Source organism: Nipponia nippon, unplaced genomic scaffold (assembly GCF_047370975.1).
Source record: "Nipponia nippon isolate SJK-2023a ecotype South Korea unplaced genomic scaffold, ASM4737097v1 scaffold_6, whole genome shotgun sequence".
Taxonomy (NCBI): domain Eukaryota; kingdom Metazoa; phylum Chordata; class Aves; order Pelecaniformes; family Threskiornithidae; genus Nipponia; species Nipponia nippon.
The window spans coordinates 57551083-57565661 of NW_028262380.1; the positions used below are offsets into that span (position 1 = coordinate 57551083).

General features: G+C 39.4%; 1 protein-coding gene across 1 annotated transcript in view; it reads right to left on the reverse strand.

Moving 5' to 3' along the window:
• Positions 1 to 645: 645 nt before the first annotated feature.
• PAPSS1 (3'-phosphoadenosine 5'-phosphosulfate synthase 1) overlaps positions 646 to 14579 on the reverse strand; it is a 51954-nt gene continuing 38020 nt past the window's right edge. The window contains exon 12 of the mRNA XM_087736320.1: positions 646 to 3755. Coding sequence (XP_087592446.1) covers positions 3617 to 3755 — 139 coding nt within the window. The 3' untranslated portion in view covers positions 646 to 3616. The remainder of the gene's footprint in view (positions 3756 to 14579) is intronic.

Below are 14579 nucleotides of genomic sequence, written 5' to 3' on the forward strand. Positions count from 1 at the left end.
TAAAAGCTCCTGTGACCTAGTCTACATTTTCCATTTCACACCTCCGATGTATTACTGAGTCATTAGTGCTCAGATCCCCTACTGAAAGAAAAAAATCCAACAGAATTCAGCATCTTCAGCATTCATCTACTATTTTTCCATCACAGCCTGTAGATCCTTATTTGAAAAGTTACCCTGAATATTCATGTTAGTCAAAAACAGGCATACGGGAGCTCACATAGGAAAACAGAATTCTTCGCCATGAGGTTCTTTACAAAAAAACTTGCCTTTTTCTTAGGTTACTCATAGGTACTGCAGGAACCAAAGTCATCTGGAATTAATCATTTCACCTAGCAAAGGTAGTAATTTTGTACCATTTATTTAACCCCAAGGATTAGGGTTTGGTAATCTCCACCTACCTCATTAATCCTCGTATTTTGGAAAGCTGGGTCCAGATTGTCCTTGTATCAGCCATACGGTTTGAGGGTGTTACTACTTTCACACATCACATGCCCAATACATCAGAATGATCAGCTAAAAGTTAATAATCATCCTTAGACTGTACAAAAAGCACAGGATAACAGCCATAAATTATCCTGTACAAGAGCAGGTAAAGAACCATTTATAAGATAGATCAATGTAGACGCAGACAGTGGGAGGCAGGGGGAACACTTCGACATTTTTCATTTTAATGAACAGAGTAAAACACCTCTTGATTGTTAAAGCAAAATGATCCTTAAAGCAAAAGGACATACTTGGAAGTTCGATTTTGCTGCTCTTCATAAGAAAAGAACACACTTAGATAACTGCTTAGATTCGTGATTCATGTACATATCAGTATTTTTCCAGTAAAAAAGGGTTGCTTTAGGAACAGAAGAAATGAGACAATGGAGCTTTTTATTTTCCCAACTGGAAAGTTAGGTCCTGCTTGTCCTCATATCCATCACATGGTTCAAGAGTATTATCACTTTTGTACGGCATGTTCCTGAGGTCATTGCTCTTTGGTGACAGAGCAGGCATGGGAAGACAGGTGTTGGGTGTAACAACGATTACCTCATTAGTCCTGTTGCTGCCTCCTGGAAGACACCCAACTGTTGTCTCAGAAGAGCCTCAAATGCCATAGCACCCGTAATGAAGTTGAACCTACTGTTAAAAACAGAATGTTAGGACTGGCCAACTGACAACGCTACCCACTGAGATAAGGCAGAGAAAAGCTAAAGAGAGACAGACACTGGCAAAAGAATAATTTCTGGGGTAGCCCTTTCCTGTGAGTATGGCTTCCTTAAATAAGGCAGCTGCAGACAAGAGGAAAAATTTGAACTCTACAGTGAAAACTGATATGATACAGGAAAATATTGTTGTATAGAGCAAGTCCTGCCCACAAATCAACCAGATGCTCCTGTTCTTAATTAGCATTATGCTGGGAATGCCATGGCTGTTGGCTTAAACTTAGAATAAACCTGAAAGCTTCTTTAATATAGAGCCTTGCAAGGAATGCTTTCCAGAAGCACTCTAACAACAGGGCCTCAGCATCAAACCAGCTAAGTATGAAAACTAGATCTGCTTGTTATCACTGTATTAATTTGCTTGAAGGCATTCCTGCTTCTAAATTAACTTTACAGGATGATTCACATTCATGCTCACCACTCCCACTTATTTTCCAGACTTCATATAGCACACATAGCATTTTTAAAACATTAACTTCTGTAGACTTTCACCTGTGTTTGCTATTCTGCCAGAATATTTTTATTATCTTTCATCATAGCTAGCAGAAGAATCAAACCTGACAGTAAGGAGTCCAAACTCCAACTCCCAACAGCAAATCCCATTTTAGCAGCAGATAACTCTTGTTCGCCTTCATAGTTAAACTTGAAGTTTTGCATGAACAGCTGCATGCAGATGAACTGACTCTCTCTTCTGTATTTCACACATCCTACATATTGATACAATCTAAAAAGAAAGCCAAGTTTGAAGAAAATCTGTTCAGCAATTTTGAATAAGCAAGCTTTACGCTACCAAAACACAGTCGCAAGTCATTGTTGTGGTTTGCTAATAAACATGCTTCTTGTCTTTTCCCAATTCTGCCTTACTTTTTATCAGAGGTAAGAATCCCATTAAAAGATACTTTCTACATCTCTTCAAAGAGACAGAGGAAGAAAAAAAGAAGGCAGTAATTCTCAAAGCATATGTCTTAAATACTACTGCGAACAACTAAGCAAAGATTGCAAGAAGCATTCATCCTGTTCATTACACAGGTCCCCTCATCACAACCTTCTCCCTGTCCAAAAAAATCTAGACGAACATATGCTTGATCCAGGCTCAGCAGCAGGCCAGTATCAACATTCTAAAAACAATTTTGAGCTGGTTCCTCCTAAATACACTGTTTAACAACAGAAAAGTAAGTTTCTGTGAGAAGGATATGAGATAGTTTCTGGCTAACAGACTAAGAGGGCTTATGACTGTTCCACTGATTACCTGCAAATGCTTGAGAAGGTCCCAATAGGTAGAGTGTTACTTCACACTTGCAGAAGTGTTTTACTTTTCATTTTTTATGTTTTCCTTTAGCAGTTAATGTTTCACATACTGAATTAACCAACTTCAGGATTATTGAAGAATCCTAGAAGAAGGACATATGCTTTGTCTTTCAAGCAAGTAAAGCTGAACCAAGAGAAGGAGATAACTCTTTGGAGACCTTGAAAAACAGCCCGAAAATTAACCTCAGGACTAAGCGCTTGTACCACAGGAAATGCCAAGATCTAAGGATTTTTTAAGTTTTTCTTGCAATAATTAAACATGAATTGAAGGTTGGTCTGCCATACCTTTTTTAAAAGTTGTAGTACCCTGAACAAGTATTTCTGGAACCAAAAACCGGCAAGTTATATCAAATGAAATAACACATTCCCTACTGACACCTATGGCAACAAGCACATATAAAAAAAATCTGGGTTAGTTATCAATCCAAAGTGAAAACTAGATATTTTCTTTCATTCATTACTTGGCCATCTTTACAGGTCCACAGCAGAAGAGAATCACCGGACAATTCAATGAACTCCAAAACTAAACAAAGAAAGCAAAAAAGTTTAATTATGCTACATAAAAAAACTCTGCTTTTTGATTACATATAGTGAGAAACTAATGTTAAGTGCTTCTGGAGATGATGATGAGATAAAGATGAGGACACTTTTACGGATGTTTTAAAACTTATTTACTTTTTTTGTTTATAGATAATCTATCCATAGTTAAGGGTCTAACCATTATATTTTCTCCTACAAACTACTAAAACCAGACACTACCCAGCAGTTTAAATAACATGAAAAAAGCTGCATCTATTTAACAGCTGCAGAACTCATAGGACAGAGGCAGTAAAATATAAAAAAAGACAAGAGTTAAAAATCCTACTGCAAGAATGTTAACTGTAATAAAAGAGAAGACATTAAAACCAGCAGCTAGTTAGGTGCCAGGACATAATAGAACCCATAAGGACAGGCAAAGAATGATGCTAAGTTAGGGAGAAAGAGTCTGTTTTCAGACAACTTCCTGACAGACACCACAACAAAGCAACATGAACGGTGACTGTGTGGTCCCCTTCTTGTAAATAATTCAGGCGTCAAAGGTTGATCTGTAGTTAATAAGAGGCCTAAGCCTTCTCCAAGGATTTGTAGTATTCTGTCAGCACAGTCCAAGCCTTAGGAGCCATGAAGCCTTCCGGCGGGTTTTGTCCTTCTCGAGCCAGCTTGCGCATGCGGGTCCCCGATATAAATTCAAAGTCTTCATGGCTGAGACAACAGGAGTGAGGGCAAGGGGGGAGAGGGAGAGGAGCAAGGGGGGGAAAAAAGCACATATTTTAAAATCAGGCAAAGTTGCTCATATTTCTTCTACTTTCTTGATACTTTATAAATTCCTTCTTGGGAGTATAATGCTGTATAGCAACTGTCATTTCCAGACATTCGGCCAGCAATGCCAGTAAATCTCTAGAATATACACCTTCTACAATATTCAGCTTAGGTAACTCCTGAGGTTTAGCAGCATGATCCAACTGATCTCCAGTGGACTGAATTGAGTCTGTGCTTCCATCTAGCCTGGCTAACTCTCTATGAGGAAACAGGGAACTGCTGTTGAGAGAGAACCATCTACCCCGCCTCCTATCTCAGCCCTCTGTGATGCAACAGCAGCCATCCTATTTTGCACCTGACCCTGCCATGGCAGCAGACCAGCCCTATGTGCTGGTTGAAGGTTCCAGTGCTGGTTGAAGAAGGTCATTTAAGTGCCACTAGAGAATGTGAAGAAACAACATTGCATGAAATCTTAGTGAAGGACAGTTTGCAGAACAGAGAAAGTAAAAGCCTCAGAGTCGAGAGGCAAGCTCCACAGCTTCTGCAGCTGGACCATTGCAAGCCACTGAGCATGCATATACATATATGTGCATATCAGTAAAGTGGCACATACAGTTCAAAATAGAGAAAAAAGCAGGGGAATAATAAAATTACCTTCCCCTAAAGATGGTTTTCCCTGAAAAAATAGAATTCAGTTGGACAAATGTACATATGAACCCAGATCAGGATTGTTTATCATTGTTAACATAACAATCTAAATTAATATTAACTTCCCAGGTATGTGGTCATAAGCAGCAAAAGCTCCACAAGTTAAACTGTTACAGGACTGAAACAGGAAAAGCAAGACAAGAATGCCAGAGTTCTACCAAATGCTCCAAAGGAAAAATTATTTATTCTTCAATTAAATACTCAATTTTACTTATGCCATTTGCTCAATTTGCAACATCTATGCATTACTTATTCTTCACTTGTCTGTTTGAAATAAAAGCCAAGTATTGATCTCAGATGCACATGCCTTAGAAACAAGAGCCAAGTGTGCGCATCAGAGGGCAGAACTTGGCTTTAAGTGTTGAGCTATGCTCAGTAGGGTATGGAAGTAAGCAAGATGCAGAAAGCATTCCACAGTTCCCTTTCACAAAATCACTAGCCCCATAACTTTTTTATTTGAATTGTACACATTTACACAGCAGCACTGCCATACATGCTCTTTTCTTATTGCTCTCAGTTTGGGATTGTGGGTTCCTGGAGTGTCACAACAAGGCATAAAAACCTACTGAGCTTCAATTCTGCAAAATATAAATTACATAAAAATGAAAACTTGAAGTTAATGTAAGCCCATGGGGAAAAAAAAAAAAAAAATTATGTCACTGCTATTTATAATGCCTGAAAATTTTGTTCCTTGGCAGAGAGATGCCTACTGTTCACTAACACTGCTTGAAGGTAACTTGCATTCTTTGCAAAGAACTATTTCTATAAAATATATGCGGGGAAGTGATAAGCCTGGTTAATTCTAGCAGAAAAATACTAAGTCTTCAGATGATCAGGAAAAGAAGAGTAAAGCAAGTGCTATAAAGTTTCTCCACATGTGGTTTTCTCCACAGTGTGGTAGCAATACCGAAGTTTGAGCATTAAAAAAAAAAGTTAGCTGCTTTATCCCCTCCTTGCCTATTACGTTTTCAGAAAAACACTCAACTTCCTCCTGTGCCCTACAAGTGAAATAAAGATACTAAGATGATAAATTTAGATATGCCATATAAGTTTGCTTCAATAAGACCCCCAGTCCCTTTAGCTTCTTCTTATCCTTAGTTGCATAAAAAGAAGCTCCAGGATTTGGAGATATCAAGAAAGAGAGAAACATGAGAAGAAGCTAAGGAGATCTGTAGAAACTATAAGAAAATGAAAGAAAAACATGAGCGAGGATCATTTAAGAAACATACTACATTCAGCATCTCATAACATTTCCAGAAATGTTTAAAAATACTATTAAAACTTACAAAAGTACTGATGATGCCCTCTCATTATCCCAAACTTCTCTTTTGAATGGGTTTTTCTAAATAAATAAATAATAAACCCCCGCCCACAAAACAAAAACCACCTTAACTAGTAATCACTGAAGTGACTCAAATGGAGCTTTGACAATGTATACTGTATGCTGAAACAACACAGTAATTCTTGCTTTTTTAAAAATTACTGCATTTCCAATTTTATTGTTTCCAGTTTAATCTCTGCTTTCATACCTAAAACAGAGTATTTGAATAATACTCAATACTCATTGTCTTTACTAATGGGAAAAATGAAATCTCTTGAATATCAGAAACAGATTTCCACTAAGCAGAAATACCTTATCAGTACTGGCACTGTGATGTGATGTGAACCACAAGCATTTTGAAATAAAACATATCAGTATGAGTAATTTGCTTTTGTGGAAAAAAGACAAAACAAAACACAAAAACCAGAAAGAAGAGTCAAGTAATATTGTTAATGGTGAATTTTGAGGATATTAGGAGTTACTCTGCACAAAATGGATTTGAGCGGAACATGAGGGGGAAACATTTGACTATTAAAGCTGCTATGAAATATAAATGCCAAAGCCATCCAAATTCCATTCTCAAGTGAGATTTGGAATGACTCTCAATGAAACTTAACCCAAGCTTTTTCTGAGCATGGGATTTAAGTGCCTTTGAAATTTTTATTTAGTGGCTGCTGGAATTAGCTTTCTTTGGGCCACAGTATATGTTAGTAAATGCTCATAACATTGATTTGACCTTTTACTACCAATTGAATTTGACTACTATTGACGTAATATTTGGTGCCAATGCAATCAAAAGCATTCTCTAAAAGAAAGAAGAAAAAAAGGCAGAAATAAATCCACAACAAAAACTGGTCAACAGAAAACCAGTCTTGGAACATACTACATTGAGACTGGCATTTGCTCCATGGCATAGCATCCTAGAACCCTATTACGTTCACAGTGTGGAAAAACCCTTACATACACATGCTGTGAAATCTCCTTACTTATGGAGGACAGGGCTAGGCAGACAGAAAATACATAACTTTGCTGTGCTCTCACACATCTAGCAAAAGGAAAAAAGGAATTTTTTCTTACACTTCAGATTGTGCTCTACTTCCACACACAGAGCTATGTGTATATACAGACACCCACAGGTGCATAAGATAGTATTTTATATTTGGAAAGCAGTGATTTATTCAGAATAACACAGGAACAAATTTGTGCTGTTAATTAATCTTCACACTATTCACAGTAACTGAGCATCAGACTCAAATGACGCTACAAACCATGCACAGAAGATTAAGAATTGATACACCAGTTCTTTCCTTTCTTTCATTTATGAAGACTAATGTTTTAATCTGTTAAATACATTTCCCTTTTTTTTGTGCATTCAGTAGGGTTTTTTTTTACTATAATACCATAAGCGACCCCAGCAACGATGACAGCTCTTTATACTTTGTTATGAGCTCAAACACTCTAAAAGCAGTGTGTGAGGCTAAGATTTCAAAGACCTTACAGTTCTTGAGAGAAAATAAAGAAGTTATCACCAGCCTGCACGTGTGAAACAACTGCATGAAGATGCCCGCAGTCCTACAGGAAACCTTTGTTTCTGTAATCTCTGAGGCGTCAATACAGTACCTTAATACAGCGACTGAGGAAAATATTTTTTCCACTTCAACAATTATTCCCTACAGGTTTAATCTAAGTATAAAATATATTACGTAATTGATTTTTCACTTGGGAGCACTAAAGATCAGTCACAATCTTGGGAAGCCCGACCTTCTGTTAGGGCATCTGGCACTGTGCAAATGACCTTCTTGGAATTCCTGTTCTCTGTGGAGGGCAATGTCTGGTGCTATAAAGGTCTTAAGAAATTACTCTTAAATACAAGACTCATGATAAAAGTACAGACCATTCATTCATAGTTTTGCCTATTCATAAAAATATGGGTTTTGGTAACAAATACATGGAATAAACCTCAATAACATGACTTATTCACCCTCATCTGGCTTCAAAATGACTGCCATGTTCTACTCAGCTGGTAAACTTCAGATCCGATTAATTCCTAGAACAATTCACAGCCTCCTTATTTAGGATTCAGTCCTTTAACTATTCTCCTCCAACTTCACGCTTCCTGAACAGGATCTGTCATGAGGTGAAATCTAACTTTACAACCCTTTTCAGAAGGATTTTCACTGAATTTAAATTTGCCTTTGCAGCATCAAGTCATGACTTACTCTGTAACTCCTACAGGAGCAGAACGTTGTTGCTTGCAGTGTCAAGTCTTCGTTATGTCAGTCTATGTTATGCCTTGGGAATGCCCCATGATGTTGAATGAACCAGCTAGTATCAGCGAGGTTCAAAACGTAACTGGGCATGAACAAACTCTTTGTGAAAGGAGAACGTAACAACGTGATTAATATCAACACACGCAAAGCAAATCCTTTACCTGCTGTGAATGAAATTCCTTTCTGACTGGCAAGAAGGTTTAAGTCTTCTGAATTGGTGTAGTGTTTCAAAGTATCCTAAATTATGTACTAATGTTAACTGAGAAACCATATTTCACACAGCTAAATTAAGGAGGACAGTCAAGTGTGCTTATCTCAGCCTCTTACTATCATTTTAAAGATCAGGTATTACACCAAACAAATTTGGGAACAGTATTTACTTAGTTGGAACAGCTGTCGTGTAAGTATGACTTGACAGCATTAAAGCAGTCATGACAACCATATTAAAGGTCCGGGAATAAACTATATAAAGTTAAAATCTCTCCTCTTCACAGATAGCCGTGCTTCATTCACATTTTACAGAAAGCATGAACAGTCTGCTCCAGTAACCTTACTTATGGGTTTCTTTTAGCCAAAATGATCACATCAGTTTTCTTTCAGGACAAAAAGAAAAAAAATTCATTTTTCCAGACACTGCTGTGGCTTTTTTAATTGCCAGACTAATTTCCTTTCTTAATTGAGTTTTTTCTCAGCAGCAGTCTGTGGCTGCATTTTATAGGACTGATCTTCTGTAAAGAATTGGGAATCTCTGCTCACCCAAACAACTACTATTATTAAGCCACCAATCCCAAATTACACTTGTCTGTGGTAACTGTTTGAAAGGCCTTTTTGGCTGAAGAAACACACTAACTATTTTTCTGAAGGGATTTCAGCATTGGGTAGGGATTTTTTGGGTGGTGCTGATGTTTTTTGTTGGTTGCTTTGTTCTTTGGTTGTTTTTTCTTTACACTTCAGTCTAATAGTGGTTCACAGATCAAACATTCATTTGGAATTTCTCCATTGTAACTAGAATTCTTCCTATAAACTTTTCCAAAACATGTTTGGGCATATTCAATTATTGATCCAAATTCTATGAAATCAAAGAGGGTAAAAACTATAAGCAAAGGACTGTACCATTATTCATACTAGTTTCTGTATGTATTATTTCTTCAGAATTATATGCAAATGGAATGCTCAAGCTTCCCACTGAAACTTAAATTAGGCTTGCTATCTAACTTTAGCAACAACAAAAAGGGATTTTTTTTTTATTATTATTATCCTCATTTTGACCACAGGAAAAATGAAATTAAGTTAGCTCTACCTGTGCTGCTATACATCACTTCAAATGCATTCCTCAAATCCCTTTCCTAAATCTGAGTTTCAGACACATCATCTTCAAAAATATGTTTTAAGACTACAGTTCCATGAGGTGCTAAACCTAGGTCTAAGATGTCCAAGTAACAAATTAAAAATTGTGGTGGCTTCATGAGGTAAAATGCAAATATAGTTTCAAGCCATTGGTTGTTCACAGGTCTTAATATTTTAAAGGGTAACTTTAGTCAAACAATTTGTCTGAGTTAAACTTTGTGCACCACTCTGCAACTACAATTGCTGTGCAGCTAGTATAAAGGCTTTTACATCAGTCTTTTCTTACCCCCTTTCCTCACACACAATGCTCCATGATTATCCCTGAATGCAGCCAGGATATCTCTGCCTTTCCGTATAAATAGGGCTACATGTAGATGCACCTGCTGCCAAGTGACTTCAGCTCCAACACAGAACCACAGCAGCTCAACATTGTTAACCAGCAGCATGAGGCCCTGACACTCAAAATCAACAGTCACCTTCTCCAGACTGTTCCCAAGCAGAGATACCGTGTCTACTGAAACTCCAAGGGCAGCTTGCATTCTGGCAGATACTAATGAAAGTAGCAAACAAACTTAACTTCTATATCAACTCCACAAAACTGCACTTGTGTGGACGCCTTTTGGAGCTGAAGACCTTAAGAACAATGACCTCTAAGAACCACAGGCAGCACACCTGAGAAGTAAGGGCCTTTGTTACTAATTTGGAGAAAGGGCCAGTGGCAGGCTTTTTGATGCTTCCTAGGCTTGCCACCGGGTCATGAGCAGCTTAGCCACAGCAAGGTATCACATAGTTGCTCAGTATCTTATGGTACATAGCTGACCGGTACCAACCCAGCATGTGGAAACCTGCCCCCACAGGCACACATGGAATGCTATCAGCAGGTGTTACATCTTTCTCATAAAAGCTGAGCATGAATGTTTAGAGATGTCACAAGAAAAGCAACTCTCTGCCGCTGCTAATGCTGCAGCCCCAACTTGTCAGACATCCTTCTGGTAACTGGATCAAGCTTTTGGTAACCTCTCACCACTAGCCAAAGATTCATCCCCTATCGTGCCCATGGCTTGGGATTGCCTTCAGAAGCAGCAAGATAATTCACTAACATCAGCAAAGAGCCCAACTGCAATAACCTCTGCGTGTCTTTGCTTCCAAGCCAGGTGTGGGTCCAACTCTGCCAAATTAGAGAGACAGCCAAGATAGCAGGTGGTGTCCATTATGGCTTCTCACAAGCACCTTCCCAGATACAGGAGTCTAGGAGGCCTGAAAGAATAGAAGAGATGACCACTCGGGGAGAGAATAACCACTTCCAGCAGCTAAAACGCACAGCTCAGCTATAGCTCAGCCGAAGGGAAACCCACTTGCCTTCCATGTATCCATTAGTGATGTAAATTCTTGAATTGCCTAGTTGGCTGTCAAGTCTCCAAGCCTCAAAGAACTGAGAAAGGTGCAATAGAAATCAAATTACCCCTTTCCAAAACAAGTCAGAGCAATGCTTCTATGCATACAGCCCTCTTCCCCACATTTTCATGCTGTGTTTTTCACCAGGTAAGTGGTGACCTCAGGAAAGCTTTCCACAAACATCACTATTTCACACCCAAGGGTGTTCCACCAGTACTGATCCTCTCATATTTCCAGACAATCCTCTATTCCCTGCCATCCTCCTTACAGAGTCAAACACCACATGGTCCAGGAGTCTGCCACATTTTCAGCATTACACAGACTATCTTGAAATGCAGCCAGCTGCACCCACCCAAGCTCTAACTCTGTCTGGAGCCTACCACAGTGTTCTGTCTATGGCAAGCAGGAGCAATAATGGCTCTGTCTTCAGGGAGTCTGCATGTGTCCGCATTGCCATCTAGAGGATTGCCGCACACTCCAGACCACCCTGTAGTTTACAAACAGTATCTAAGGAAGGACAGGACAAATGGTCTTACATTCTGACAGCAGGACGGCAGAACTGCACTCTAATAGCAGCATGGTCTTTTTTCCAAGACAGTGACAGAAACAGAAAAAAAATGCCTCAAACCAAAGGGTCCCCACAGGCATGATGAAAGGATAATAGGGTGCGCATAATGCAGTCTGTTACAAAAGACAAAATCTGTTACCACAGATTTTTTTTTTTTTATCATTTGCTCTGGCTAATGACAGAAGTACAATTTGACTCCCCTTGATCTAAATCAAATCTATCCTGCGAAGAGTACAGTATCAATGATCACAGAATCAATATTCTTCTACAAAGATTTTCTGTTCCATGCAATGGGAATTCTGGCCTCTCACACTGCTACTCCCCTTCTATTCCAAATTATTAAGAAGTAACACACCAGTATAACTATTTCATTTTAATCTTTGTGTATTTAATTTCTAAAACTTGCTGAATTACTTGGACAACGAACAGGACAAATACCCGTAGTATCTACTACAACAGCCTTTTGAACCTTATGTTATAATGTTTACAGGTTTGCATAAAACTAGCAATATTTACATCACAATCTAGTTACAATGCACAGTAATGAGGACTTCTAGATGCATCTCAAATAATGAAAGGGCAGTGAAGTGTTCAACAGGTAGTTAAGAGGCAATAAGTTTAGGAAAAGACTTTCATGTCATACGCTTGGAGTATCTTTCCCTCTGATTTTATTCCTCCTAATGAAAATAGCATATATATCAGGGCATAGGTCTGATCTCATGCTACTGTCCATAGCTTCACTTGAGGAAAAAAAAAAAAACAAAACACCTGCTGCAATGGCATCCAAAGACAAGCTTCACAGCACTAAGGGGAACCTTACGCTGGAACGCTGCCTATATGGGAAGGAGGAGGAAGGAAGAAGAACATCAGCAAACTACAACTGCTAAATAAGCATCCCTGACTAACTTCAATTATAAAATATCTGCAATGCAGTAAATTGTCAAATTTCTAAACATATATGGACGTTGTAGAGTAATACACAGTGAACCTACTTTAATTCTTGTCAGGTTTCAACAGATTCACCCTTATCATGCTGCTTATGATTTCCAAACAACAGAAGAACATACCATAAAGTTATATTTAGTTATGTAAGAGGCAACGAGACTTTGTGGCTTTTAAAAATAACAGCAGACTAATTCAGGTGCTTGGAATTTACTGCTGAAATATAAAGCATTTACATAACTTACAGTCAAGGTTAAGCCAGCATGCTATCTACTAATAAACATAATTCATGGTAAGAAATGCACAAGCTGTTGAATAAGACTTGTTGGCTGCTAAGATTGAAGTGGCTCAGGTGGATCTCGACTGGCAACATAAGGGTGAATTATTTATAGATCAATGGGCCCATGACACCTCAGGCCATCAAGGAAGAGATGCAACATATAGATGGGCTCATGATCGAGGGGTGGACTTGACCATGGACACTATTGCACAGGTTATCCATGAATGTAAAACATGCGCTGCAATCAAGCGAGCCAAGCAGTTCGAGCCTCTCTGGTATGGAGGACAATGGCTGAAATATCAATATGGGGAGGCCTAGCAGACTGATTATATTACACTCCCACAAACCCACCAAGGCAAGCGCCATGTGCTTACAATGGTGGAAGCAACCACCAGATGGCCGGAAACATATACCGTGCCCCATGCCACCGCCTGGAACGCTATCTTGGGCCTTGAAAAACAGGTCTGATGGCAACATGGCACCCCAGAAAGAATTGAGTCAGACAATGGGACTCATTTCTGAAACAACCTCATCGACACCCAGGCCAAAGAGCATGGCACTGAGTGGGTATATCACAGCCCCTATCATGCACCAGCCTCCAGGAAAATCGAACAACACAATGGACTGTTAAAGACTACACTGAGAGCAATGGGTGCTGGGACATTCAAACATTGGGATACACATTTAGCAAAAGCCACCTGGTTAGTCAACACTAGGGGATCTGCCAATAAAGCTGGCCCTGCCCAATCAAAACTTTTATGTACTGTAGAGGGGGACAAAGTCCCTGTAGTGCACGTAAAAAACATGCTGGGGAAGACAGTCTGGGTTATTCCTGCTTTGGGCAAAGGCAAACACATTTGTGGGATTGCTTTTGCTCAAGGACCTGTGTGCACTTGGTGGGTGATGCAGGAGGATGGAGGAGCCCAATGTGTACCTCACGGGGATTTGATTTTTGGGTGAGAATAGCCAATGATTTGAATTGTATGATGTTAATTGCTATATAATGCTGTATATTACCACTTCTGTGGTTGCTATATGCCATATCAATGGTATTATAGTAAGAATCACCCAGATTAATGAAGAATGAACTTTGATGAAACCGAGCAAAATGCAGCAGTGATGGAACCAGAACTGGCTTCAGCATGCAACAATCCAACACCACACACCATCTCTCCTGCCCTGAAGGACTGTTATGACAGATGGAGCCCAAAGTCATGGACTAAAGGAACTCAACGGACATTTTAGAGGGATGGCCCATAGACTAAGGGCATGATATCTGTGTGTTTATATCAAAAGACAGGAACAGTGGTGGTGATTCATTGGAACGTATTGGAAAGTGTAGGACCTGGACATGATGTAGATGGTATAGAATAAAGGGTGGATACTGTCCTGGTTTCAGCTTGGATAGAGTTAATTTTCCTCATAGTAGCTGGTATAGTGCTGTGTTTGAGATTTAGTATGAGAACAATGTGAAAAACACAATGATGTTTTAGTTGTTGCAAAGCAGTGCTTACACTAGTCGAGGACTTTTCAGCTTCCCATACTCTGCCAGGTGCACCAGAAGCTGGGAAGGAGCACAGCCAGGACAGCTGACCCAGACTGGCCAAAGGGCTGTTCCATACCATATGACGTCATGCCCAGCATACAAACTGGGGGGAGTTGGCCGGGGGGGTAGCAATTGCTGCTCAGGGTTGGGCTGGGCATCGGTCAGCAGGCAGTGAGCAATTGCATTGTGCATCACTTCTTTTGTGTATTCTTTTATCATTATTACTATTATTATTATTTCCTCTTCTGCTGCTGTCCTATTAAACCGTCTTTATCTGAACCCATGGGATTTACTTTGTTTTTCCTCCCAGTTCTCTCCCCCATCCCACTGGGGGCAGGGGGGAAGGATGAGCAAGCGGCTGTGTGGTGCTTAGTTGCCAACTGGGGTTAA